The sequence below is a fragment of the Peromyscus maniculatus genome, chromosome 23 (assembly GCF_049852395.1).
Source record: "Peromyscus maniculatus bairdii isolate BWxNUB_F1_BW_parent chromosome 23, HU_Pman_BW_mat_3.1, whole genome shotgun sequence".
Classification (NCBI taxonomy): Eukaryota; Metazoa; Chordata; class Mammalia; order Rodentia; family Cricetidae; genus Peromyscus; species Peromyscus maniculatus.
In genome coordinates, this window is record NC_134874.1 from 15,945,849 (window position 1) to 15,973,228 (window position 27,380).

Here is a 27,380-nt window from a genome sequence, read left to right on the forward strand (position 1 = left end):
CTCTCCGTTTTAACAGATGCTTAGATCTTGGCCATATTTGTTTTTAATTGTGAGACATAACATTGTATACACATGTATAGTTGCGTTTGTTAAACAAGGGCATGCTATCCACACCCTTCAATACGTCTTCTCCGCAGCAGTGTGCTGATGATTTATTCATGTCTGCGTGCAGAGCTGTCAGTCACTTCTCCAGTCTGATTTTGTCTCCTGGTGGTAGATGCTGTTTCAACAGTGCTACAATTAACCCGGGGAAGAAGTGACCTACATTTCTAAAAACACAAGCATGAGATGTGGGGTGCACCCATCACCTTTGGTCGTCCTGGGGTCTGAGTTCTTTTCTTCACCTTTGCCAAACTCTGGAACAAACTAAGTCTGGCCTGTCCGATGACGGGAACAGCACATGCTATTCTCTGAATTGGCAGTTTCCTGATTTCTTAGGACAATGAGCATCTTTTCATTGCTACTGGCTGTTTTCTTCCTTTTTCTGTGCGGCTTCTCATCCCTTTACCATTTTTCTGTGGAGGAAATCCTCTCTTCCTTACTGAGTTGTGATAGAACTTTGTATTCTGAATATTCATCCTCTATTTTTCCTGTTCATTAAAATAAAAATCACACACACACACACACACACACACACACACACACACACACACACACACACACAGAGCCAGTGAGAAGGTTCTGTAGGTGAGAGAGCTTGCCACCACCCCCGAGACCTGGACCTGAGTCTCCCCCAGCACCACATGGTGGAACTCTGCTTCACACAGAAGCAGCGGCAAGTGCATATTCACACACACACACACACACACAATTTAAAAATGCACAAATTTCTTTTAAAGATGTCACGCATGGATAGAGACACAGGTAATGCTCAGTGTACTGATACTGGGCATGGTCTTCACTCTGTTCTACACCCTTAGACTTTCACTACAAACACAATTAAAGCCCAGCTGAGCCTTGTCACCCCTACGGTTCCCTGCTCACAGACGCCATTATTCTCAACTCGTACTTAACATTTCCGCACACGATTTTAAGACTTTGATTGCATTCATAAGATCCCAAGAGATATTCAGAACTATTATTGTAGATGCTGAAGTTGGTATTAGTTATTTCCTATTGGGGGTCAGAAAGATGTAGCTCATTAGTAACACTGTTTACCAAGCATGTTCCAGGCCCTGGGTCTCATCACCAGCACTTTAGCGATCATGTTGTAATATTTTCAGGTTACTAATAACAGAAGAAACAGTTACAGCTTACCTGGAAAGCACCTCAGCTTAACTTGGTACAGACTTAAAAGAACACGTGGTTATCTTATGATGTGGAATGATCATTTGACAGACAAAGACCCTAGTAAACTATTTTTCCCAAATGAACGCTTGGGGCTTTTGTTTTCAGAAATTGACTTTATTTACGCTGTACTGGGAGGGGTATGAACATGCCGTGGAGCACTTGGGAACTCAGAGCACAACTTGCAGAAGTCGCTTTTCTACTTCCACCACGTGGGTCCGGGGTTCGAACTCACTTCAGGCTTGGCGGCAAGGGCCTTTACCCACTGCGCCATCTCGCCAGCCCCAGTCACCAGCACTTTGAAGAGAAAAAGAAGTATTCTATTTCTCCCTCAACCAGTTTGGTATTGTTCTAGATTATACTCTTAAAATTAATACAAATTGATAGTCCAGATGAGACAGTTGTAATACCTTTTTCTACAAAAGGCAAAAGAATAAAAAAATATATTATTTTAGGTTTTCCAGGACAAACAATATTCATCATCAACTACTTAATTTCGTTGTCATGCAAAAGCAGGACTATGATATGTAAATGAATCAATTTGCTTTGCTTTTTTTTTTTCTTCCTTAAATCAACATCAAAATATAACCCTTTAGCCCTGGCTGGCTTGGACTCATGATACAGATCAGGCTGGCCTTGAATTCAGAGATCTGCCAGTCTCTGCCTTCTGAATACTGGAATTAAAGGCGTGCACCACCACATGCAGTCCCAAATATTTCTTATGCATGTGTGTGTGTTCACATGGATGCCGAAGGACAACCTCTGATGTCATCCTCAAAAAGGATGTTCACCTCCTTGGAGACAGGGCCTGTCATTGCGTGGAATTCACCCATTAGGCTAGACTGAAGGCCAGTGAGGACCAGACATCCTCCTCTCGCCAACTTCCCGGGATTAAAGGAGACAGCATCCCACCTGACAGTTTTAAAATGTATTATTGGTTTCTATGCATGAGTGTTCTGCCAGCGTGCATACCTGGTGCCCTTGGAGACGAGAAGAGTGTCAGCTCCCCTAGAACAGTTGAGCCATCACGTGGGTGCTGAAATTAAGTCCTGGTTCTCTGCGAGAGCAGAAGAGCAGCCATCTCTCTAGCCCCACACCTAGCATTTTCATGTGAGCTCTGGGGCTTGAACTCGGGCCCTTGAACTTGTAAAGCAAGTGCTTTATCAACTGAGCCACACAGGCCCCAGCCCTATCCCAACATTGAAAATTCCTCAGACACACACATCACAAAAAAATGATGGCGTAGCCTGGCTTTGGCCTAAAGGCTACCAAGCCTTTCCTTTCCCACGTGGCCACCCTGAGTAAGCAGATCACAACATACGCATTTCCAGCTGCTGGATGTGTGGGCTGTCTTCAGTCCACCTCGGACACTTCTCCCACTACCACACTCGAGTCAAAGCAGCCTCCAGCCTGCGGACCCAACCGGCCTTTTCAGTCCCCGCCCTGCCCGACGTCTCAGCGACACTAAGTGGCTCCTCCAGTTCCCTCCTGACTCCCAGCAGCTGCTTCCTTCACAGGCTCCTTTGCCAAGCTCCTCTACCCAACCAGAAGCTGGGTTCCCGAGCGCTCTGTCCTGTGCCCACACCCACTGACACTCAATTCCTATCAACTCTGGAGCTGTACGCCCCGCTGGCAAATAACTGGCCCCAACATTGTAATTCCAACCCAGAAGTTTTGATCTGCAAGCCTAAGTTTACAATTGCCCACTTGATTTCTGCTTCAAATCCGTGTGAGTCCCAAGCAAAAATCCCCATGCCGGGCACTCTGATCTCTTCCTCAGTTCAGCACATGGCAGCTTTTGGTGTTCTCGATCTCTTGCCTCTCCAGCCAAGATACAACACCATTCTGTGGATTCCACCTCCATAACCTTTCAAATTCTTTTTTCTTTTTCTTTTTTTTTTTTTTTTTCATTTGACTCTATGCTTTATTAATTATCATATCATTACACCCTCAACACTAGAAGTTCTTTCATATGAAAATTAGAGAATAATTGAGTGAATTGAGAAATAAGCTCAGATTTTGTAATGTAATAAATTGAAAAATGTCAGTATGGACTAATTGTTCCTGCATTAGTGTGCCCATAGTTGTTTCTCTAACTCTCTTAGTTTCTCTCTCAAACCTCTTTCTTCTTTGTCTTTCTGTCACACTATCTGCTGACATTTGTATACTCTGTCCTTGCTGGTCTCTGTAGCTGCCTTAGCTACTTGCTGTCTATATGTCTGATGCTTTTTGGCCTATCTACTGTGGTTATTTCTTAAAGAATCACATTTGTCATCCCAATAATTATTGGTGTTGCTTCAAATCAACCATAAGAAAGGGGATAAAATTTCAAAATCCCCTTTCTCCTCCCCCCACTCATTTCCACACAAATGCTCCTTTCAGGACACCAACCTGGACTAGTTGTGGTGGTGATATTTTGTGCTCTAACAAATAAAGCATTCCTGGAGATCACAGTGCTGAGCTAAGCCACTAGTTAGCCATAGAGGCCAGGCAGTGGTGGCACACATATTTAATCCCAGCACCTCGGGGAAGGAAGCACAAGATCAGGAATTCAAGGCTACCCTGGGCTACATGAGATTGATCCAGTTTAAGAGAGAAACAGAGCCAGGCACACTTAATATTATGGTGGAGACAGTGTATTATAAGGTGAAAGGAGACAGGAACTCAGCCGCTTTCAGGCTGAGGAGGTGGCGAGGTAAGAAGTAATTGTGGCTTACTCCTTTGTCTCTCTGATCTTTCAGCATTTACCCTTATATCTGACTCCAGGATTTTATTATTGAGACCAGTTAGAATTTGCACTACATCTTAGGGAGAGAAGTAGCAGTTAGAGACTCCTTTAAGAAGAGAGATTCAGTGAGAAAAGTAAAAATATCATTAAGACCTAAGTGTTCAACCAAAGTGAGTATGTTATACTGGGGCATTTCAAAGAAATGTAGAGAAACTATATCCTGATTAGGGTTCCAAACACAAACAAAAGTCAAAGCAGAAGCTGTATGTGGATGTCCTCTCTTGAATCCCTGCAAACCAAATGCGCTCTCTCTCTCTCTCTCTCTCTCTCTCTCTCTCTCTCTCTCTCTCTCTCCCTCTCTCTCCCCCCTCTCTGTCTTTGTCTCTCTGTTTCTCTGTCTCTGTCTCTCTGTCTAGCACTAATCCCTTTGGATCATTCTTTTTTTTTTTTGTGATATATATTTTTTATTTTACAATACCATTCAGTTCTACATATCAGCCATGGGTTCCCCTATTCTCCCCCCTCCCACGTCCTCCCCTTACCCCCAGCCCACCCTCCATTCCCACCTCCTCCAGGACAAGTCCTCCCCCGAGGACTGTGATCAACTTGGTAGACTCAGTCCGGGGAGGTCCAGTCCCTTCCTCCCAGACTAAGCCAAGTGTCCCTGCATAAGTTCCTGGTTTCAAACAGCCAACTCATGGAATGAGCACAGGACTTGGTCCCACTGCCTAGATGCCTCCCAAACTGATCAAGCCAATCAACTGTCTCACCTATTCAGAGGGCCTGATCCAGCTGGGAGCCCCTCAGCCTTTGGTTCATAGTTCATGTGTTTCCATTCATTTGGCTATTTTTTTTCAATAATTGAGTAAAACTGAAATTGATTATATGCCACAGTCATCCTAGGGACCTCCATGCTATATATATATCCTCTATGGTTCTATGGGTTGTGGTCTGATTGTTCATTTTATATCTAGAATCCACCAATGAGTGAGTACATACCATAACTGTCTTTCTGGGTTTGGGTTACCTCACTCAGGATGATTTTTTCTAGTTCCATCCATCTGCCTGCAAATTTCATGCTTTCATTGTTTTTCTCTGCTGAGTAGTACTCCATTGTGTATATGTACCACATTTTTTCCATCCATTCTTCCGTTGATGGGCATCTAGGTTGTTTCCAGGTTCTGGCTATTACAAATAGTGCTGCTATGAACATAGCTGAGCATGTATCTTTATGGTATGTATCAGCATTCTTTGGGTATATGCCCAAGAGTGGGATGGCTGGGTCTTGAGGTAGTTCGATTCCTACTTTTCTGAGAAACCGCCATACTGATTTCCACAGTGGTTGTACAAGTTTACATTCCCACCAACAGTGGAGGAGTGTTCCCTTTGCTCCACATCCTCTCCAACATTGGTTGTCATTGGTGTTTTTAAATTCTTTTTTCTTAAAATTAAAAAATTCTTATTACATTGACTTCTTCTGTGTGTGCACAGACGTGCCCCAGTGTGTGTGCAGAAGTGAGAGGACAACTTTTGGAAGCTGGCTCTCTTCTCCCACCATGAGGATGTGAGACCTGGTGGCAAGCACCTTTGTACACTGAGCTACCTCCTTGGCCTCCTTCTTACAGATACCAGATATCCAGAAACCCACTCTCCTCACACTAAAATGGCCTAACTCATGTCATTGTTTCCATGCTTTCATGTTTCATCTCTTTAATGAAACGGAAAGAAATTTACAAGGGCGAAAGTCAGATGGCATTGTTTTTTATACAAAAATCTTCAGGGGCCAGGGAGACAGCTCGATGCATAAGGTATTTACCTCAAAAGACTAATGGCCTAGGTTTGAGCCCTGGAATCCATGTAAAGGTAGAAGCACAGAACTGACTCCAGGAAGTTATCCTCTAGCCTCCATGTATAGTATACCATGGCAAATGGACACCACACACACACACACACACACACACACACACACACACACACACACACACACAAATAGATCTTTAAAATCTTTGCCAGACACAATGGCACATGACTTTAATTCTAACATTCAGGATAAAGAAGCAGGAGGACCAGGTTGAGGCCAGCCTGATCTACATAGCAAGTTCTAGGATAGCCAGGGCTACACAGACAGTGTCCCAAAAAATCTAAAATAAAAGAAAATCTTTGAGAGGATTCTCAAGGGTAAAATACAAATGTCTGACTATGGCTTAGAAAGTCATGCACGATCAATCCACAATCTACAATTTCACAATTTCACCTGCGTAACTTCCTGGTGACTGTCCGGGCCATGTATCATGGTGTAACTGTCAACATCCCCTACAGACTCATGTGCTTCGACAGCCGCTCCTGAGACACTGATACTGTTTGGGAGATTATGGAAGCCTAGGGGTAAGGGGCTCTCTGGTGGGAAGGGGTCTGAACGTCACACACACTCCGCCTGTGACAATATGAACGAGCATCGCTCTTACAATCCTGGCACCCTGCATCCCGACCCACAGAAGGACGCCCACCCCTCAACCTGATGCCTCTCCTTTTGCTTCTTCCCAGACTCTCAGTTTTATCTTGGGTTCCTACTGTTTGCTTTGGTTTGTGTTTTTGTTGGTCTCAGACAAGGTCTCACACAGCCCAGACGTGGGATCCTATCAGACTGTGTAGCCAAGGATGACCCTGGACGGCCACCTTTCCTTGTCCATCTCCCAGGAGCTGGGGCTGCAAGGGCACACACCACCACATCCAGCTAGATTTCCTCTTTTCAGACTTCTTCAATGTTTTTATTGTGGGGTGGGTAGACATGTATGTCAGGCTTCACACGTGGAGGTCAGAAGGTCAGAAAACAACCTTTAGGAGTTGGGTCTTTCCTTCCACTATGTGGGTTCAAGCTCAGGATATCACACTGTGGCAACTGTCTTTCCCTGCTGAGACATATCACAGGCCCTAATATTTCTCTACTTTTTAAGAAAGATTTTAAAAACCATTTTGTTTTTATTTTTTAATTGTAGGTATCTGTGTGACTGTGTAGGCTTGTGTATACAACTCCCACAGAGTTCACAGTGGGTGTCCTATGCTCCAAAGCCGGAGTTACAAGCAATTGTTTCCCGCCAACATGGATGTTGAGAAGAACTTGGGTTCTCTAGAGTCATGAGTGCCCTTAATTACTACATCATCTCTCCAGGACCTAACTCTTTTAAATACAAGAATCCATTATCTTCTATTATAATTACTCAACAAAGATCTAGAAAGTGTTTTGACAATTACAGCTTAGAAAGGTTAGAATCACAATTTAATTTCTTTTGACAGACATCATTATGAAATAATGATCTACTTATTAATATACTTTATACAAAACTCATAATTAAAAACCGAATTGTGAACACTGCAAGCATGAGGCCAGCCTGAGCTACAAAGTGAGTGTAGGGCCAACCAGGGCTACATATAGTAAGGCTGTCCCAAAACTGAAAAGATTACAGTAAAGCTAATTCTGAAAGAACTAAAACAGAAAACCACAGCTTAATCAGATCCATCCTCAAAGGTCTTTCCATCAACAGAAGAAAAACATGTGGGGTTTTGTGCTACGGCTTTAAAACGCTCTCAGTCCAGTATCCTTGTTCTCACAGGTAATGAGCTGCGCTCCCTCTGCAGCCGTCACTGGAGCGGCAGTCCCAAAATCAAGTTCCACCCCTTTGCAGTTCTGACTGAAGCAGGAACCATCAAACAAATCAAGGCTGCTTCCCACACTCGGTGTTTTGTTTCCTTTTCTTTTTCTGAGACACGGTCTCTCTATGCAGCCCTGGCTGGCATGAAACTTGCTAGGTAGACCAGGTCAGCCTCAGACTCATAGAGATCCAGCTGCTTCTGTCTCTAAATGCTGAGGTTACAGGCGTGTGCCACCATGCCTGGCTGTCACCCACACTGAAGAAAGGGTTAAGGGCACAGTTGTCCATATGGGCATTTACCTCAGCAAAGGAACAAAGGACACAAAGACTCTGGAGTGCAAAGCCAGATCTTACCAAGCAGGAGAATGATGGCAAATATGAGGAAGAAACTCTTGAAAAGACATAGAAATAGAGCAATCTCAATTAAAAATTGCTTAGGGCTGGAGAGATGGTTCAGAGGTTAAGAGTGCTCACTGCCCTTGCTGAGGACCCGAGTCAGGTGGCTCACAGCTTCCAGGAACTCCAGCTCCAGGGATCTGTCACCTGCCTCTGAAGGCAAGTGCACATACCCGCACAGACACATAATTACAAACAATAGGAATGTATCTTCTTTAGCAGATGCTTACATGGAAAAAGTCAGGATGTGCTTAGGTCACACGGAGAGTGCTGGGGACGCATCAACATCACAAGGCCCACCTGACTCCGTGCTTTTCTTAGCCTCAAAATTGCTTCCCAGTAGGGATGTGAATGACATCCAGCCACTGTGACTTTAATGCACATCTAAGACCATAAGGCTATTTAGTCCTGGCTTCTAATAGCAGAGGGCCTCACTGGAGGCATGCACCACTTCTGGCTGCAAGGACACCCTGGGAGTGACTTACGTGGCCTGCGATGGCCTCGTGGGAGCTTTGGCGCTGTGACGAAGACTCAGCATATTCTCGTGCTCCACTTGCTTCACCTGAGCTTCCAGTTTGGAGATCATCCTGGTCAAAAGTGGTGAGACTCATGAAACACACTGCCACAGGCGGAAACACAGCTCAACTGACAGATGCTACTTAATCGTCCCTCTAGGAAGGCAATGATAGTCTGCTGTCCAGAAACTTCCTTCTAGGCAGTGGTGGCGCACGCCTTTAATCCCAGCACTCGGGAGGCAGAGGCAGGAGGATCTCTGTGAGTTCAAGGCCAGCCTGGTCTATAGAGCGAGATCCAGGACAGGCTCCAAAGCTACACAGAGAAACCCTATCTCAAAAAAACAAACAAACAAAACAAAACAGAAACTTCCTTCATAGTAAAATGGCACCACTAAACTTTGAAAAGCTAAAAGGAAAGGAAAAGGGGAAAAGAGAACAGGGAAATCAGCAGGACAGCAAGTACACTGGCCTTTGCAAAGCAGCATTTCCTAGACTATAACTAAAGAAAAAAAGAAGAAGCAGGTGTCCATGAAGCATGCCAGGCAGAAATTAAATTTAGAAAATATTAATCTGATTCATTCATTTTCAGTGTGTGTGTGTGTGTGTGTGTGTGTGTGTGTGTGTGCTCGAGTGTGTGTGCGTGTGTGTGCGTGTGTGTGCTCGAGTGTGTGCGCACTCGAGTGTGTGAGTATAAGCCAGCCACTGTGGGTATGTGGAAGTCAGAGACCAACTCTCAGGAGTCAGTTCTCTCCTGCCACCTTGTGGGGTCTGGGGATCGAACTCAAGTCATCAGGCTTGTGCACAAGTGCCCATCTGCCCCTCTCCTTTCTTTGAAAGGTGTGTGTGGCGGCCAGCGAGACGGCTCCGAGGGAAAAGGGACTGCCACCAAGCTTGAGAAAGAACGGCTCTAACATGACAGGTGATCCCTCCAACATGGAAGGAGTGAATGAGTCCGGCAGGCAGCAAATCCAGACATTCTGCTGTTCTTCTCTGTGTAAATCCTTCAGATTGCAGTCAATTTCTAAACTTGAGTATTATTTGATCCAAACACAACTATTAAAGATATGCATGGAAACCAATTTAGATATTCTTTTTTAAAGATTTAGTTTTGATAACGGGTACATGTACATGTCTGTATGTAAGCATGTGCTCATGGGTGCGGGTACAGAGAGGCGAAGGGAGGGAGCACCTGACATGGGTGCTGGGAACAGAACTCAGTGCTCTGGGAGAGTGGAGTATGCTCCTCATCACTGAGCCGTCCCTCCAGCCCTAATATTTAGATATTTATAATCATTTGCAATATGGATCATTTATGATTGCTGGTACTACCTAGGTAAGCAAGGCAGATCACTAACAGTCTCCAAGTCAAGTCTTTTGTTGTTGTTTTTCGGTTTTTCGAGACAGGGTTTCTCTGTGTAGTCCTGGCTGTCCTGAAACTCACTCTGTAGAACAGGCTGGCCTCAAACTCACAGCCATCCACCTGCCTCTGACTCCCAAGTGCTGGGATTAAGGTATGTGCCACTACACTTGATCCAAGTCAGGTCTCTAAGGAAGGACATTACCACAAACATAGCGAGAATTTCATTTTCTTTTGGAGCACAAAAATAACTCAGTGCTTCTAGTAACTACCATTCAACTTCTCATTATAACCAAAAAAAAAAAAAAAAAGCATAATGTCTGGAGAAATGCATGCACCTGAGGCTCAACCACCAATATTTCTAATCAGTTAGAATCTCCTTGGGCTGGAGAGATGGCTCAGAGGTTAAGAGCACTGGCTGCTCTTCCAGAGGTCCTGAGTTCAATTCCCAGCACCCACATGGTGGCTCACAACCATCTGTAGTGAGATCTAGTGTCCTTTGCATACATAATAAATAAATAAAAAAAAAAAATCTCCTGAGGTAAAATGTATTTCTGTGTCTGCTGTGGGGTGTCCTTCTGTATGCTGTGGATGTGTGCTGCTCTCATTGGTTGATAATAGAGCAGTTTTGGCCAACAGTGAGACAAGATGAGGTTAGGCAGTACAATCCAACTGAGGATGGAGATGAAGGGCGGTGCCGGGGCAGGCGCCAGCCAGCTGCTGAGGAAGCAGGACTTACAGAAAATGAGGTAACAAGCCACAAACCACATGGCAAAGCATAGATAAGAAGTATGGGTTAATTTAAATGTAAGAGTTAGCTAGTAATAAGCCTGAGCCACCAGGCAAGCATTTATAATTAATATAAACCTCTGAGTGGTAATTTGGGAAGCGACTGCCAGGTACAATCGGGTGTATGGGATAAAAAGCTCTGCCTCGCCGGGCAGTGGTGGCACACGCCTTTAGTCCCAGCACTCAGGAGGCAGAGCCAGGCGGATCTCTGTGAGTTCAAGGCCAGCCTGGTCTCCAAAGCGAGTTCCAGGAAAGGCGCAAAACTGCACAGAGAAACCCTGTCTCGAAAAACAAAAAACAAAAACAAAAAAAAAAAAAAGCTCTGCTCTGCCTCTGCTTACATATGTCCAAGGATTGGGATAGAACTAGTTCCCGATTTTAAACAGCCTCAGGAGAGAGTTTATTTTCCTCGCTGTCAATACAACACAAAGGACAATTAGCAGCATGTTCTATTAGTAGGACACTTACCTTTTCAAATCAGAAATCTGTGTGTGTGCATCAAGCAATTTGTTCTCAGTTGTGTTTAACGTATCCTAGAGGGGAGAGAATTTACATCACTGAAGATAAGCATGCAGCTGGAACTTTTACTTTGAAATGTGTAACATAAAGCTCATGTGAGGCTAAACAGCCAGCTGCTAATTATCATGAATTCAGCAAGGATGGCATCAGCATGGCACCGATCCAGGCAACTCAAGGGACAAGTGACAGCATCAACACTGGCCTATACTGGGGACTCTAACAGATGCAGCCCACGGCCTGCTTAACCAGAAGCAACCCCACAGTAAGATGGAGCTATTTTAGCTACAAACGTGACTGAAGGCTTAGCAGGAGGGTACAACAAAAACTTCAGTGATAGTTCAGACACGGTGTGGTTTATTTCTGAACCCAGGCTTAGCTGTAGCTACACAGGCCTTTCCACTCACCTTACAAAAACCCCAAATCCTCTACTGCATGCATCAGACTGGCTGGAACCACTTAGGGCTTACTTACTGTGGGGCTTCACTGAGTTCAGATGTATAACTGCAAACAGGGCTTCAGTTATGATTTCAGACATAATGGACAAACTCCTACTACTCCATTAAAAAGTAATGCTTTGAAAATGTTAACTTTATGTATGTGTACAGGAATTAGCTGGTCATCCAAACCTATGTATCACTTAAATTCTTCTGCCTAGTTTCATGTCAACTCACATCAAATGCAACAGACATTCAATAGTATCAGGTAAATTAGCAGAGCTCACAAAGGTGTCAGTCAAGTAGGGTAGACATTTGAAAATAAAGATATTGACGCAGGAAGAGTAAATGCATGGACCGGATCAAACAGCTCCAGAAGGAGGGATGGGGAGAGGATCAGGCCTTTTGTCTTTACAGAAAACCCAGGTCAGAACCACCCCTACACACACACACTTTACCTTTACACGCCCATGCTCTTTTCCGAGGGACTCGTATTCTCCCAAGAGCTGCAAAGAAAACAGAGAGTTGTAACAAACTGTAAACGTCAGGAAAGAAAGGCCAATACAGAACCAGTGGTTCTGGAAAAAGGAATGGGACAGTTCCCAATAAAATGCTGGAAGGCTTTTTAAGTATGAAACAATTAAAAAAGCAAAAACAGAATGATAGCAATACAAGCCCTCAATAGAATAGAAAAATGTATTTGGACTGTTTTTAAAATTTTTATTACATAAAATTCCTATTTACTTTCCTACATTTATTCTAGAGCATAAAAGACAATGCCAAAAACCCTCGTATTATCTAAAAATATGTATGGTGGTACACCCTGTAATCTCAGTAATCAGGGGCTGCAGCAGAAGGATGGCAAATTTGAGGCTAGTCAGACCTACACAGTGAGAGTCCCAGAAAGGCCCAAGATGAGCACAGAACACAATGCTATGGCCAAAAATGTGGAAATGGTTCTTAAAATAACAAAACCATGCCAGTGGTGGTGGCGCACACCTTTGATCCTAGCACTCGGGAGGCAGAGGCAGGAGGATCTCTGTGAGTTCGAGTCTCAGTCTTCAGAGTACACTAGCTACAGACATTACTTTTGGCCAGCTGTAGTTGGGATGTGAAATGGCCCCCACAGACTTCTGTTTGAACAGTTGGTCCCCAAGCTGTTGGCACTGTTTGGGAAGGTGGTGGAGACTTCCCAGAGGAAGTGAGTCACAAGGGCTGGGCCTTGAGGTTTGTTTTGTTTAAATTTATTTTATTTTATGTGCACTGGTGTTTGGCTTACATGGATATCTGTGTGAGGGTCCCTGGAACTGAAGTTAGAGGCAGTTGTGAGCTATCATGTGGTTGCTAGGAATTGAACCAGGGTCCTCTGGAAGAGTAGCCAGTGCTCTTAACCACTAGGCCATCTCTCCAGCTCCAGGCCTTGAGGTTTTATGGCCTGGAAGAACATTCTGCTCACTCTCCACTTTTTTTTTTTTTAATATATGTGTGTGCACATATATGACATAGAAGTAGAAAGGGGCTATTTGGTTTTGGTTTTGGGTTTTTGTAAGATTTTGTTTATTATGTATCCAGTGTTCTGCATGTATGCCTGCAGGCCAGAAGAGGGCACCAGATCTCATTACAGGTGGTTGTGAGCCACCATGTGTGTGCTGGGAATTGAACCAGGGTCCTCTGGAAGAGCAGCCAGTGCTCTTAACCTCTGAGCCATCTCTCCAGCCCCACTCTCCACTTCTTGATCGTGGAGGCCACGTGACCACGCAGCCTCCCACTCCTGCCGCCAGGTTCCCTGCTGCAGCCGTGGCGTCCCCATCATCCCCATCATGACGGTCCAGCCCACTGGAGCTGGAAGCCAAAATCTGCCCTTCCTCCCTCAAGCTGCTTCTGACAGGGAACGCAGAAGGCGCCACAGTGCGAGGCTCCTGGGGTGGCACTCACATCCTGAAACATTTTCTTTTCTTGTTTCAGCCTAGCTTCCTTGTCGTCTGAGAGTTTGTAAGCATTCTCAAACGCTTCTTCCAGGTCCTGCAGCCGACACTTGAGCCGGATGATGGTGTTATCTTTTTCTTTATTGCTCGTCCTCATTTCCTCGATTCGTTCCTGCAGAATTTTGGAGGCACTGCTGGCCGCACTGAAGCGTTCTCTCAAGTCACTCTACACAGTGAAGACAGGGATCATTGCAGGTGAAACCAGTGCCGCAGTATTAGCTAATAAATTATGGACATCAGAATAAAAACAAAGCACACAAATGGAAATATGCTACTTTGACATTTTGTTGTGACTAATGGAACTACTCCATGAGATTATCCAAAGGTGTAGACAGAAAACAAGTATATAGAGGTGCAATGATTCTAGGACTTGCATAGACAATACTGTCGGTGGGTCAACCTAATTAAGAAAAAATAATTACAACCATCAGAGGAATTCTGAAACTGTGACTAGAATATACTGCTCAACATTAATATGTTGGGGGCTGGGACTGCCATCTACTCCATGAAAACACAAAATTAAAAATGTATCTCACATGTTAACATTCATTCAATGGTGATCTCTAGAATACCATATAGGTGCCTGGCCACAGGATGCCAAAATTAAAGGTTAAAGCAGGAAACAATGCTTCTGCCTGCAGTCTAACTGGTTTGGAAGGCTGAACTGTCAAGACTGCTTATGGTCACAAGTCCAAGACCACAGCGAGCTAGAACACAGAGAGGCCCCATCTCTAAACAAAGCATCAGAAAGTAAGGTTAACAAGATACTCATCCCTAAGTTTGTGGTGGAGTTTATCATTTAGACAAGCCAACAAAGGACTGGGTGACTCCACTACCAGACACTGGCCCAGCATGGTGAAGACCTGAATTCCACCCAGAAGGGGGCTCGGCACTAAAGCAGAGTCAATGCACAGAACAAAACAGGTATTTTCCACCAAAATTTTGCTTATAAGGTAATATATAAAGAATAAAACTTATTGCCGGGTGGCGGCAGCGGCGGCGCACACCTTTAAACCCAGCACTCGGGAGCAGAGGCAGGTGGATCTCTGTGAGTTAGAGGCCAGCCTGGACTACAGAGCAAGTTCCAGGACAGCTAGGGCTACACACAGAGAAATCCTGTCTAAGAAAAATAAAAATAACAAAATAAAGAGAATAAAACTTATAATACATGAAGAGAAAACAATAATATAAAAGTATAAAAGTTTAAGCCAAGGGGTAGTGGCGCATGCCTTTGATCCTAACACTTGGGAGGCAGAGGCAGGTGGACCTCTATGTTGTGAGTTCGAGGCCAGCCTGGTCTACATAGCGAGTTCTAGGACAGCTAGAGCTACAAGCTTTTTTAAAAAAGCTTCCGCACTCCTACGTATACATCCAGTAATAAAATTAAAAACTGTGGAGATGCATACCTTTTACACGTTATGACACTAGAACCAGCCCCAGAAAACAGGCACTTACCACTTCTATTTCTAGCAAATTATTCTTATTCTCAAGTGTTCGCACACGACTAGTAGCTTCATTCAATGCACTATCCAACTGGCCACATCTAAGAAAAGCAGATTTAGAATCAGTGAGAAAACAAAATAATTTCTCTTAGGAGCATTAAACAAACCTAAGAGTTTTGCCGACATGGAATATAAGCGAATTCTCCAATGTTAGCTAAGGCCCAGGATGCTGCTTTTGTACAAGTGTGTCCCAGATAGCCTAGTATCTAAAGATAACCGAGTAAAACAATGATCTAGAAAGAGCCCTAGGAAATATCAAGAGGAAGGAGTTTGTAACAGCATAGGACCTTGACTTCAATTATCAGTGCCAAAGAAAAAAATGGAAACATTAGATTTGAACAGAAACTGATACATTCCTACAAGTAATATGAAAAGGTGGGCGGAACTGAGTCCCTCAGGAGAAACTCAAACGTGGCATTTGTGTATGATGAAGATTACTAGACCCTAAAGAAGAGGGATTTTTTTTTTCTTTTGGTTTTGTTCTGGTACTCACTCTGTAGACCAGGCTGGCCTCAAACTCACAGAGATCTGCCTGCCTCTGACTCCCAGGTGCTAAGATTAAAGGTGTGCGCCACAAACACTGGAAAAGAAGAGGGAATTCTAATACCATGGACCAGTCTTGAGGAAGTGCTAAGTGAAATAAGTCTGCCACTACGTGTCAGGAGCAAAGCACATCCCTAGCCTCTACAGGAGCCTGGGTTCCATTCCCAGCACCAAAAGAAGAAGGAAAAGAAAAAGATAAACACTGTGATTTCACTAGAAGAATGTTCGCATTCAGAGACAAACAGGACAGAGGTAACCAGTGACGGGGGAAGAGGTGGGGTGGGGATAATGGTCTAATGAGAACAGGGCTTCAGTTCTTAACTGCTTTTTGTTTCTCATTGTTCTTTTTCCAACATTTTTCTATTGACATTGAGTGGGGGAGTGCCTACTGGGGATTGAACCCAGCATCACACACAAGCTAGGCAAGCACTCTACAAACTGAGCTACAATCCCAGACCAGAATTTCAGGGGTGGGTTGTTTGGTTTTTTTTCCTATTTATTTATTTATTTGTCTGTTTGTTTGTTTAGAGAACATGTGTGTGTGTGAAGATAACTCGCAGAAATCTCTTCTCTCCTGCCACCATGTGGGTTCCAGGGATTGAACTCAGGTTGCCAGGCCTGGCAGCAAGCATCTCTATCAGAGTTTGCTTTGCAAGAGGAAAATGGTTCTGGAGATGGAGGATGCTTGATGGCTACATAATAATGTTAATATATTTCAGCCACTGAACTGCACACTTAAAACAGTGAATTTGTTATACATAATTTGATATTTAAATTTTATATTTTTAAAACAGAGAAAACTGTACAAAATAGCTTGATGTTAATGTGGAAAAATCTGTCTGAACACACACATGTCCAGGATATAAAGAGCTGGGCTATTTGGAGTCAGGGCACAGCATCCTTCTGAGCTGTTTCAAACTCCACTTTAATGCACTGTTCTTTGTATTAAATGTATACATGTGTGTAGAAGCTGGAGGGATCAGCTCATCTACAGGTCTCTCTTTGGCTTGGAGCTCACCAATTAGGCTAGACAGGCCGGCTAGTGAGCCCCGGGATCCTAGTCTCCACCTCCACGACACTGGAATTACAAGAGCACCACCACGCCCGGCTCTTTTAACCTGGGCCCCGGGATCAGCCCCATGTCCTCCAGATTACAATGCAAGCGCTCGGCCAACCGAACCATCTCCCCGGCCCTGAAGAATGAATGGTTGGTTTCTGTTTGTTTGTTTGTTTTTGTTTTTTTGGTTGTTCAAGATAGGGTTTGTGTAACAGCTCTGGCTGTCCTGGAACTCACTCTGTAGATCAGGCTGGCTTCACCGCACAGAGATCCACCTGCCTCTGTCTCTCCGAGTGCTGGACTTAAAGGCATGCGCCGCCATGGCCAGCGTTTATTTTTTTAACTAATCTCTTCTGAGGTTTTATTTTTGTGTGGGGTGTTTGGCCTGCGTGAACATCTGTTTAGCACAGAGGCACTGAGTGCCTGGGAGGCACGGGATCACCTGAGACTAGAACTACAGACAGCTATTAGCTGCCAGGAGAGTGCTGGGAGTTTCCTGAAAGTGCTCTTAACTGCTCAGCCTTCTCCAGCCCCATGGTTTATTTTTAATCATGTGTATGTGCCGTGTGTGTGTGTGTGTGTGTGTGTGTGTGTGTGTGTGTGTGTGCGCGCGAGCGCATGCGTGTGTCTTCCATCAGAGATCAGCGGTAGTATAGCCCCAGAAGCTGGAGTGTGTTGCCTGACCTGAGTGCTGGGAAGTGAACTTGGATCCTTCTGCAAGAATTCCTCTGCAAGTTATCATAGACCTCAATGAGGCCTACAAAATTCAGCTACCATCTGACTCAGTGTTTAGTGATAAATTGCCAAGGATGAAGAACAGGTTAACCCTGATTACATACCAAGTCTATGCTAAGCCCCTTACATTCAGCCTCACAGCTGGGCGGTGGTGGCGCACGCCTTTAATCCCAGCACTCGGGAGGCAGAGGCAGGAGAATCTCTGTGAGTTCGAGGCCAGCCTGGTCTCCAAACCGAGTTCCAGGAAAGGTGCAAAGCTACACAGAGAAACCCTGTCTCGAAAAACAAAACAAACAAACAAACAAACAAACAAAAACCATTCAGCCTCACAATCTTTCTTTCTTTTGAAATCTCTGTGTGTGTGTGTGTGTGTGTGAGAGAGAGAGAGAGACAGACAGACAGACAGACAGACAGACAGACAGACAGACATGTGTATACAGACATCCAGAGTCCAGAAGAGGGCACCAGAGTGTGATGGGGGAAGACAGTACAGAGGTTCCTCCACCTTGTACTCCTCCAGAGGCTGTCTCCAGGTTTAACTAGAATCCCATGGAAAACTACCCAACTCTGTTCTAGGAACCAAAGGTCAGGATGTCCTAGCAAACTCATCTTAGCCTTTGTTAAAACTGCTTGACTGTATGGAACCTACTTCAGCTGTTTCCTTAGCTTCTGTTCAAACTGCTTGCTTCAAACTGCTTACTCTGCAGCTGCCAAGAGATGCCTAGATGAGACCTCTGCCCTTAAAAACCATGTTCTGAACACGTGGGGCTACACCTAGGTCCATGAACTCTCGGAATTAGTCCCAGCCAGCGGGAATAAAGACTTTCACTGGCTACACTGTGTCTGAGTGGTCATCTCTGGTGGGATCTCCATAACATTATCCCCTGGAGCTGGAGTTAAAGGCAACTGTGAGCCGCCTGACATCAGTGCAGTGACCTCAGGTCCTCTGAAGAGCAGTATGCATTCTTAACCACTCAGCCATCTCCTCAGCGCAGCAATCTTGTTTGTTTGTCTTAGTGATTAAATTTGCTCTTTGACTGTACCCGCCCCTTGCCTCCCTCCTCTCCACCTCCTCACCCTGCCATCCCTCCCACAGGTCCCCCTCCCACATTCCTGCCTTTTGTTTTACTTTGTGACCCATTAATCAGCCTCACAGTCATGTGAGTTTAACCAAACCAGAGTTAAGGACCACCGGACAAGGTAAGTCTTGTTTTGCTTCCGGTGCTGAGGATGGAGCTCCTGCACACACACACAGACACACACACAGACACACACACACACACACAGCATCCACACTGCTACTGAACTACATCCCAGCCTTCACTGGGATCCTAAGCTAAGAAGTCCATCTCCAGAGTCCCCGAGGACTTCAAAACACTACAACTCAGACCTCAGGGACTGAGCCAAGTCAGCAGGTACCCCTAACCACTGAGCCCACTCTCCAGTGCCTGTTTGGCAACATGACTGTTACTATTCAGAATGAAGCCTGGCTTTTTTGAAGTTCTGAAAGCCAAGCTACTCACTAGACAAGGTCTGTGGTCCCCTATATGGCTGAATGTAAAGGTTTTCAAGGGTTGTCTTTTTTGTTTGTTTGTTTGGTTGTTGGTTTTTGCTTTGTTTTTCGAGACAGGGTTTCTCTGTAGCTTTGTAGCCAGCTCACTTTGTAGACCAGGTTGGCCTAGAACTCTCAGAGATCCACCTGGCTCTGCCTCCTGAGTGCTGGGATTAAAGGCGTGCGCCACCACCGCCCGGCTCAGCTCTTGTCTTTTATTTTTCTTTTGTTGCCTTAGGCACTCATTGCTCACCTCAACCTCCAGCTGTTACACGGCACTCAGTTCTAAGAAGCTGGAAGCACTTGGTCTCTACCACTAAACAGTGCTATAAGGAGTGCGGCAGTGAGTGTGAGCACACACAAGGAGTACGGCAGTGAGTGTGAGCACACACAAGGAGTACGGCAGTGAGTGTGAGCACACACAAGGAGTGCAGCAGTGAGTGTGAGCACACACAAGGAGTGCGGCAGTGAGTGTGAGCACACACAAGGAGTACGGCAGTGAGTGTGAGCACACACAAGGAGTACGGCAGTGAGTGTGAGCACACACAAGGAGTACGGCAGTGAGTGTGAGCACACACAAGGAGTGCGGCGGTGAGTGTGAGCACACACAAGGAGTGCGGCGGTGAGTGTGAGCACACACAAGGAGTACGGCGGTGAGTGTGAGCACACACAAGGAGTACGGCGGTGAGTGTGAGCACACACAAGGAGTGCGGCGGTGAGTGTGAGCACACACAAGGAGTACGGCGGTGAGTGTGAGCACACACAAGGAGTACGGCGGTGAGTGTGAGCACACACAAGGAGTACGGCGGTGAGTGTGAGCACACACAAGGAGTACGGCGGTGAGTGTGAGCACACACAAGGAGTACGGCGGTGAGTGTGAGCACACACAAGGAGTACGGCGGTGAGTGTGAGCACACACAAGGAGTACGGCGGTGAGTGTGAGCACACACAAGGAGTACGGCGGTGAGTGTGAGCACACACAAGGAGTACGGCGGTGAGTGTGAGCACACACAAGGAGTACGGCGGTGAGTGTGAGCACACACAAGGAGTACGGCGGTGAGTGTGAGCACACACAAGGAGTACGGCGGTGAGTGTGAGCACACACAAGGAGTACGGCAGTGAGTGTGAGCACACACAAGGAGTACAGCAGTGAGTGTGAGCACACACAAGGAGTACGGCAGTGAGTGTGAGCACACACAAGGAGTACAGAGGTGAGTGTGAGCACACACGAGGAGTGCGGCAGTGAGTGTGAGCACACACAAGGAGTACGGCAGTGAGTGTGAGCACACACAAGGAGTACAGAGGTGAGTGTGAGCACACACAAGGAGTACGGCGGTGAGTGTGAGCACACACAAGGAGTGCGGCGGTGAGTGTGAGCACACACAAGGAGTACGGCGGTGAGTGTGAGCACACACAAGGAGTACGGCAGTGAGTGTGAGCACACACAAGGAGTGCGGCGGTGAGTGTGAGCACACACAAGGAGTACGGCGGTGAGTGTGAGCACACACAAGGAGTACGGCAGTGAGTGTGAGCACACACAAGGAGTGCGGCGGTGAGTGTGAGCACACACAAGGAGTGCGGCAGTGAGTGTGAGCACACACAAGGAGTACGGCAGTGAGTGTGAGCACACACAAGGAGTACGGCAGTGAGTGTGAGCACACACAAGGAGTGCGGCAGTGAGTGTGAGCACACACAACGAGTACGGCAGTGAGTGTGAGCACACACAACGAGTACGGCAGTGAGTGTGAGCACACACAAGGAGTACAGCGGTGAGTGTGAGCACACACAAGGAGTATGGCAGTGAGTGTGAGCACACACAAGAATGAGCAGAGCAGTCCCTGAGGCAAGTGCAAGTCCATCTCCCCCGCATTCCCGCACCTTTTTGAGAGGCAAAGTTGCCTCTGTAGGCTTAAGAGGACAGTAGTACTTGAAAGTTATTCACGACAAGGACATAAAAAAATAAACTTAGCCGGGCGGTGGTGGCACACACCTTTAATCCCAGCACTTGGGAGGCAGAGGCAGGCGGATCTCTGTGAGTTTGAGGCCAGCCTGGGCTACCAAGTTGAGTTCCAAGAAAGGCGCAAAGCTACACAGAGAAATGCTGTCTCGAAAAACCAAAATAAAATAAAATAAACTTGGAACTGACACACACAAAAGTTGTCACATTCTCTTTTTCTTTTGTTATAAAGCTAGGGTTAAAACACAGGCCCAATATTGCTACCCAAGAGCTACACTCCCAGCCACCAAAGTCCCAGAATTCTTCATCTTCCCCCACATCCCCCGAGACAGGGTTTCTCTTTGTAGCTCTGGCTACCCTAGAACTCACTCTGTAGACCAGGCTGGCCTCAAACTCACAGGGATCCACCTGCCTCTGTCTTCTGAGTTCTGGGATTAAAAGTGTGAGCCACCACCGCCTGGCTAGAATTGTGTGTGTGTGTGTGTGTGTGTGTGTGTGTGTGTGTGTGTGTGTGTGTGTGTGTGTGTGTGTGTGTGTGTATAGAGGTCAGAGGACAACTTTAGAGGTCAGTTCTCCCCTCACCACGTGAGTGGGTCCCAGGGATCAAGCTTGCTCCCCCGGCTTGGTGGGAAGAGTGTTCCCTGTTTAGCTATCTAGCTACCTCCCCGGCCCACATCTGGGATTCGTCCTTTTCCTAGAACTCCACAGTATTAAAGATCCCACAAATGATACTACTTTTCATTTGCTAACTCCACTTCCTTCAGAACTGCATCCACATAAAAGGGATGGCTTGTGTCAGTTAACAGAGAATTAACGAGGTTAGTTCAAATCTTTAAAACAGATCCCTTGTGTCTCTAGACGTGTCCTACTTCTTCGTGCCTTTGTGGTAAATGTGCAGATGCAAAGCACACATTTTCCACAGCATTTTATACCACACCATGATATACTTTGTGGAAGCGATCTACCCAAGTTGGAGAAACAGGAGCGCCAGGGTGGTCTCACCTGTCCGCAAGAATTTCGTTTTTCTTCTTCCATTCTTCAACGGTAGAAATGTCTTTTGCCTCCAGTTTCTGTTTCAAACTATTTATCTCTGCTTCATAATAAGCTCGAAGATCCGCCACGTGCCGTGCGTGCTTCTCCTTGAGGTTCTGCCGGATTCTGTCGGGAGGAGGGAAAGAGGCCCTTAGGACGTGCACCCTCTACCCGGACAGACATCCATCCACATGCTCCAGGGCTAACTGCAAGGGGTGGACCTGGGGCAGCTCATCCTCACTGTCAACCTGACAGGCGTCACCTAGGAGACACAGAGTGTGTCTGTTAGGGTGTTTCCAGAGGTTGAACTGACCCACCCTTGAATCCATGGGCTGGGGTCCCAGACTACGTAAGAAGGACAAAGAGGATAAAGCAAGCTGAACACCAGTGCCATCTCTCTGTACCTCCTGACTGCAGACACCGTACGACTCTCATGCCCGCCACCCCGCCACCATGCCTTCTCACTGGGATGGACTATGTCCCCTCAAACTGTGAGCCAGAATAACCCTTCTTTCCTTTAGATGCTACGGCCGGGTGGTTTGGTCCCAGTGATGAGAACAGTAGCTACCACACACACCACAGTCATTCTCATAGCCAGAGTACAACCTGCTCCTCCACCCACCCCGGAAACCACAACGGATGCCCCATATGCTCTAGACAAAGACCCATTCTGATGAGCTCCAGTTTACAGGATGCCTTTGTCAACACCTTTGTTTTTGATTTTGAGACAGGGTCTCACTGTGTAGCCCTGGCTGGCCTGGAACTCACTCTGTAGACCAGGCTGGCCTTGAACTCCCAGAGATCCCCCTGCCTCTCCTTCAAAAGTACTGAGAATGCAGGCATATGCCACCACACCCAGCTTTGTCCACATCTTATCTTTCACTTCAACACAGCTGTCAATAGTGGAAAACCAACACTGGTTATATTTCATTTTCTATTTCACTGGGGTCCAATAGAAATCACTTTCATCCTTCAATCAGACATGACAAGTCTATTAACAGTATAAGCCAGTCGCTGAAATACATACTTAGACAACATCACAGGATCTTCCAGGGAAGCCAATGAAATGCATTCTGGGACACTGTTGGCTGTACCTGGAAGCTGGGACTGACTGACTGAGGTGGAAGCCACTGTGACAGTGTTGTCTTCATCTACAGTTTTGACTGAGATGTCGTTGCTAGTGATGGTGTAGAGTGAAGGGATCGTGGAACTGGTCCTGCTTTCACTTTGGAATGCATGGCTTTTCCAAGTGTCCACAGGTGACGCTTTCGTAGTTGACGGATATTTGGGGAACCCAGATACCTGAGAAACGTTATGACTTGCTTGTGAAAACGAGTCAATGTCAGAGTGACTAGACAGGCATGGCTCCAGAACAGAGTCTGGGGAAAAGGATATTCTGTCTTCAAGAGCATTCAGAAAGCCATGGGGCCGAACTCCGGCAGCCTGCTCCTTTGGCTTCATGTGGATGGCTGGCTCGAGACTCAGGACCTGGAGTAAGATTGACAAGCATCAAGTTGAGGCCGTGGCGTGCAGGCTGACTCGCTGGCTGTCAGGAAAGTGGACTTTAGCTCTCGGGGACAGATGAGGCTAAAGAGACACTCATGGATGGCTGGGGTGGAAGCAGGGGTGAGGTCCCCCTCAAGAAACGGCCGGGTGTCACTTTGTTTCCAGGACAGTGACAGTGACAGTGACTTCACCTCATTACTACACTTGAAGACATGAAACAAAATCATTGAAATGGTATTATCAACAATGAAAAAAATCTGACATCAAGATCAACACCTTAAAAAAATATCTCTCTCTCTCTCTCTCTCACACACACACACACACACACACACATACATACACACACAGGTATTTAAAAGAACTTTACAATCTGTATTATATTTATGCATTATCTTATGTGTACATGTGTGTCCATTCACAGGCATGTGCCAGGGCATCTTGAAGAGATAGTTCTCTCCTTCCACCACAGGGGACCCAGAGATTGAATTCAGGCTATCAGGCTTGGGGACAGGTACCCCCCTGAGCCATCTTCCCAACCACCATATAGTTTAAACTTAGACCCTACTAAGCCCCCACAAAGGCAACATTGGTTTTTTTAGCTGGGGATGTGAACAAGATCTCTCTGTTGCTTAGGCTGGTCTCGAACTCTTGAACACATGTGATCTTCCCACTGTAGCCTCCCAAGCAGCTAGTTAGTACTATAGGCATGCACTAATACACACAATTTACCAGAAATCAATAACTAATAATAGTGCGTGTGTTCATGTGTTTTGTGTGTGTGTGTGTGTGTGTGTGTGTGTGTGTGTGTAAATGAGAGGCAAACTCTGGTGTCATTCCTTAAGCATCTTCCACCTTTTGCTTGAGACAGGGTCTCTCACTGGGCTATAATTCTGCCAAGCAGGCTCAACTAGCTGCTCACTGAGCTTCCAGGGATCCATTTATATCTACCTTATTTTCACACATGGCTTTTTTTTCACACATGGCTTTTTTCTTTTTTTAATTTATTTAAGAGTGTGTGTGTGTGTGTGTGTGTGTGTGTGTGTATGTGTGTGTGTGTGTGTGTGTTTACTTCTTTCTTGTGTTTCCTTGTTTTTTCTTTTTTTTTTGGGGGGGGGGGGGTCTTTGTTTTGTGGTGCTGGAGATCAATCCAAGCAAGGGCTTTACACATGCAAGAGCCCCACATCTGAGCTGCATCCCCAAATGCCATTGCTTATAGGCCTTTCCGCCCCCAGGGTGTTCTCCTCATCACTCCATCAGAGCCTATGCATGCATGGCCATGGAGGACAGCACACACCGAGGATCTCAGACCTGAGAGCAAGGCAAAAAGATCAAAGAGTTCAGGGTCACGTTCAGCTACAGTTGAACGTCAGGTGGGACTATCTGAAACCTTGTCTAAAAAAGAGTAAAAGAGCCGGGCGGTGGTGGCGCACGCCTTTAATCCCAGCACTCGGGAGGCAGAGGCAGGCGAATCTCTGTGAGTTCGAGGCCAGCCTGGGCTACCAAGTGAGTTCCAGGAAAGGCGCAAAGCTACACAGAGAAACCCTGTCTCGAAAAACCAAAAAAAAAAAAAAAAAAAGAGTAAAAGATACAAAATATTTATATTTCTTAAAGAAAATAGTGTAATTAAAATGCTTCATAATTATGTTACAAATGCATCCAGTGGGAATTTTGAAAGGACACAAATAACCATCAGGTCTAGGAGAAAGGGAAAGGGAAGAAATTAATACACACACACACACACACACACACACACGACAAAGAAAAGAAATAGTAGGTAAGAAGCATTTCATTCCAAAAACATTCGCTCAGCATTTTTACTTGCTGGTTTTGAATATCTGTGTGTCTATGTTCACACTAAAGTGCCTATCCATGTGAAGGCCAGGACAACCTGTGCTCCATCCACTTTTATTTGTGAGACCGCCTCTCTCACTGGCCTGGAACTTGCCCACTAGGTACAGCCTGACTGGCCGTGCGGCCCCAGAGACTGCCTGGCTCCAGCTCTCACTAACCGAGTTCTTTCCCCAGCCTGGATCTTTGTTTTGTTTTCTCGAGATAGGGTCTCACTGTAGCCCAAGCTGCCTCCAACTCACAATGATCCACCTGCCTCAGTTTACTTAGTGCTAAGATTAAGGAAATGTACTACCACACCTATCTTAAGTGTATTTTGAAGTAACCCATTTTAAGATTATTAGGAAATGAGATGAGATATAACTGGACAGAAAGTCTGACTCTCAAGCCTATGCTTTACCCGGCATTTCAGAAGGTGAATGCAAAAATGAAAAAAATCTACGATGGCGAAGTTACCTTCAATCATAAAACACACGCACACACGCACACATGGGGGGCTCTGCATTACCTCGCTCAGCGGCCTCTCTGGGGAGGACGGTACAAACATCTTCTCCAAAGTTTCAGGCAAAGAGTGATACAAGTCCTTCTCCTCCAGCTTCCAGTACGTCAGCCCTAATGTGCAACGCCGAGAACAGAAAGGAGTGAGGACGGGCTCGAAACAGACATTCAACCCCAGGCCAGAGAGGGCTCAGCGGTTTCCAGAGGCTTGCTTCCAAGGAACTCACATGATGGAAGGAGAGAACTCCACACACACCATGGTATGCCCTTGTCCCCTGCCCCCAAATAAATAAATAATATAGTAAAAATGTGTTTCAAAAAAATAAACAACCAAAATTAGTAATAGCTAAAAATGTATTTTAGGGGGCTGGAGAGATGGCTCAGTGGTTAAGAGCACTGACTGTTCTTCCAGAGGTCCTGAGTTCAATTCCCAGCAACCACATGGTGGCTCACAACCATCTATGATGAGATCTAGTGCCTGCAGGCAGAACACTGTATACATAATAAATAAATCTTTTAAAAAATGTATTTTAAAGGGAATTTTATTTGCAAATACAGACTGCCATATAATCAATGTAGAGAGTTAAAATTCTCCATTTATTCTGGGTACAGTGGCATAAATCTGTAATCCTAACACTTAGAAGGCAGAGGCAGGAGGGTCACCATAACTCTGAAGACAGCCTGGTCTACATAGTGAATTCTAGGCCAGCCAGAGCTACATAGTGAGACTCTGACTCAAAAAAATGTAGATAGCTCCTAATAAACAATACCCTAGGTTAACCTCTGGCCTCAACAAGCATGCATGTAAATGTGCATGTGTAACCCCACATGCATGAATCCGAACACACACACACACACACACACACACACACAGATGAGTAGGGCTGGGAGAGTGCTTGCCTAGCATGCATGAAACCTTGAGTGCCCGCACAGAGCAGCATAAGTCAGGCATGCTGGCACACTGCTGTAATCCCAGCACTTGGAGATGTAGAGAAAGGAGAGGAACAGGAGTTCAAGTCATCACTTGAACTAGCAGCTGGGCCAGCCTGGGCTACATGAGACCTTTTCAAAAAGAAAAGAGGGTCATGTACAAGGTGGGGTTCTGGGAACAGAAACTATTTTCAAAGGACGGTAATGGCTGGTTCACTGAGAGAGTAACTCCTAGGAGAGTTTCTCCCATCAGTAGGGAACATTTGAGTAGGGGAAGCAGCCGGACAAAGTCTTCAAGTGAAGACTCTGAGCAGAGTTTCAGCACCAGGAGGAGAGGCAATCAGCTCCATCCTGCTGAGCCTTGTGGGGCTCTGTAAGGATGCTGGCTGCTACTGTGAGAAATGGGAGCCCTGGCCGAGTTTTTGGGTGGAGGAGTCCGTATACAGAGCAGCACTCAGGCTAGGATGTTGCCAACAGACTGAAGGCCGAGGGTAGAACCACAGCAGGGAGGCAGGTCAGAAGGTGGCAGCCAGGGAGACAGGAAGAGGCGGCTGGATTCC

General features: G+C 45.9%; 1 protein-coding gene across 18 annotated transcripts in view; it reads right to left on the bottom strand.

The window, feature by feature from the left end:
* The window catches only part of Mphosph9 (M-phase phosphoprotein 9), a 66,157-nt gene that overhangs the window by 19,437 nt on the left and 19,340 nt on the right, over positions 1 to 27,380 (bottom strand). For all 18 annotated transcript variants that reach the window (XM_076560485.1, XM_076560491.1, XM_076560484.1 and 15 more), the window contains 8 exons: positions 25,901 to 26,004; positions 23,066 to 23,526; positions 22,009 to 22,164; positions 15,116 to 15,203; positions 13,611 to 13,826; positions 12,134 to 12,181; positions 11,191 to 11,255; positions 8,547 to 8,648 (listed from right to left, as the gene is read on the bottom strand). In XM_076560485.1, coding sequence (XP_076416600.1) covers positions 8,547 to 8,648; positions 11,191 to 11,255; positions 12,134 to 12,181; positions 13,611 to 13,826; positions 15,116 to 15,203; positions 22,009 to 22,164; positions 23,066 to 23,526; positions 25,901 to 26,004 — 1,240 coding nt within the window. The remainder of the gene's footprint in view (positions 1 to 8,546; positions 8,649 to 11,190; positions 11,256 to 12,133; positions 12,182 to 13,610; positions 13,827 to 15,115; positions 15,204 to 22,008; positions 22,165 to 23,065; positions 23,527 to 25,900; positions 26,005 to 27,380) is intronic.